We start from the raw sequence: 687 nt of genomic DNA, 5'->3' as shown, positions 1-687 counted from the left end.
TAATTAATATTATATTAGCAATTAATTTATTATGATTAAAAATTTGTTTTTTAATTAAATTAATTTATTAAAAATAAACTTTTATGAGACTTGAAAGAATAAAATTAATTCTTTGATTACATTCTGATATAAAGAAATATTTTTATCAATATTTTTATCAATAAAGAGACATTTAATAAATTATCAATTATGTTTTTTAGTTTCTGTGACTGCATACGTGCTAGCAAAGGAAAATGAGAATTACGAAACATGGAATAAAAATAACGAATATGTAGAATACAATGGAAAGCACAAAAATTACACTGAAAGCAACAAATCAAGAGTTTATATAAAAGACACTGTAATAAGACGATCTCATTACGCGGATCCCTTGCATCTATCAATGGATGGAGACATTTGGCAATTAATCTTTTTGATAATAATAAGCATGTTGATATTCTCATATTTGCCAATTTATTTCAAGTAAACAACGACTTCTCTTCATATTTATGTTTATATGCTACTAATTTTATAATCAATTAGTTTTATATGTAAGAATGATTTACAATATATCAAAGATTTACATATATCAAAGATTCTACTAAAAAAAGATTTTAAGACACGGAATATAATAATATTAAATATTTGTTATTTTAGCTTATTACTAAACAATTAAATAATTATTATAATAAAAACAAATAAATAAAA

The 687-nt window shown here is 20.8% G+C and overlaps 1 protein-coding gene across 1 annotated transcript in view; it reads left to right on the top strand.

Annotated features, from left to right (window-relative positions):
- The window catches only part of LOC108688989, a 5265-nt gene that overhangs the window by 153 nt on the left and 4425 nt on the right, over nucleotides 1-687 (top strand). Inside the window, exon 2 of the mRNA XM_018195561.1 lies at nucleotides 201-462. Within this exon, the coding sequence (XP_018051050.1) occupies nucleotides 201-462 (262 nt within the window). The remainder of the gene's footprint in view (nucleotides 1-200; nucleotides 463-687) is intronic.

Source organism: Atta colombica, unplaced genomic scaffold (assembly GCF_001594045.1).
Source record: "Atta colombica isolate Treedump-2 unplaced genomic scaffold, Acol1.0 scaffold252, whole genome shotgun sequence".
Lineage (NCBI taxonomy): Eukaryota > Metazoa > Arthropoda > Insecta > Hymenoptera > Formicidae > Atta > Atta colombica.
This window is presented reverse-complemented; position numbering and strand designations above follow the sequence as displayed.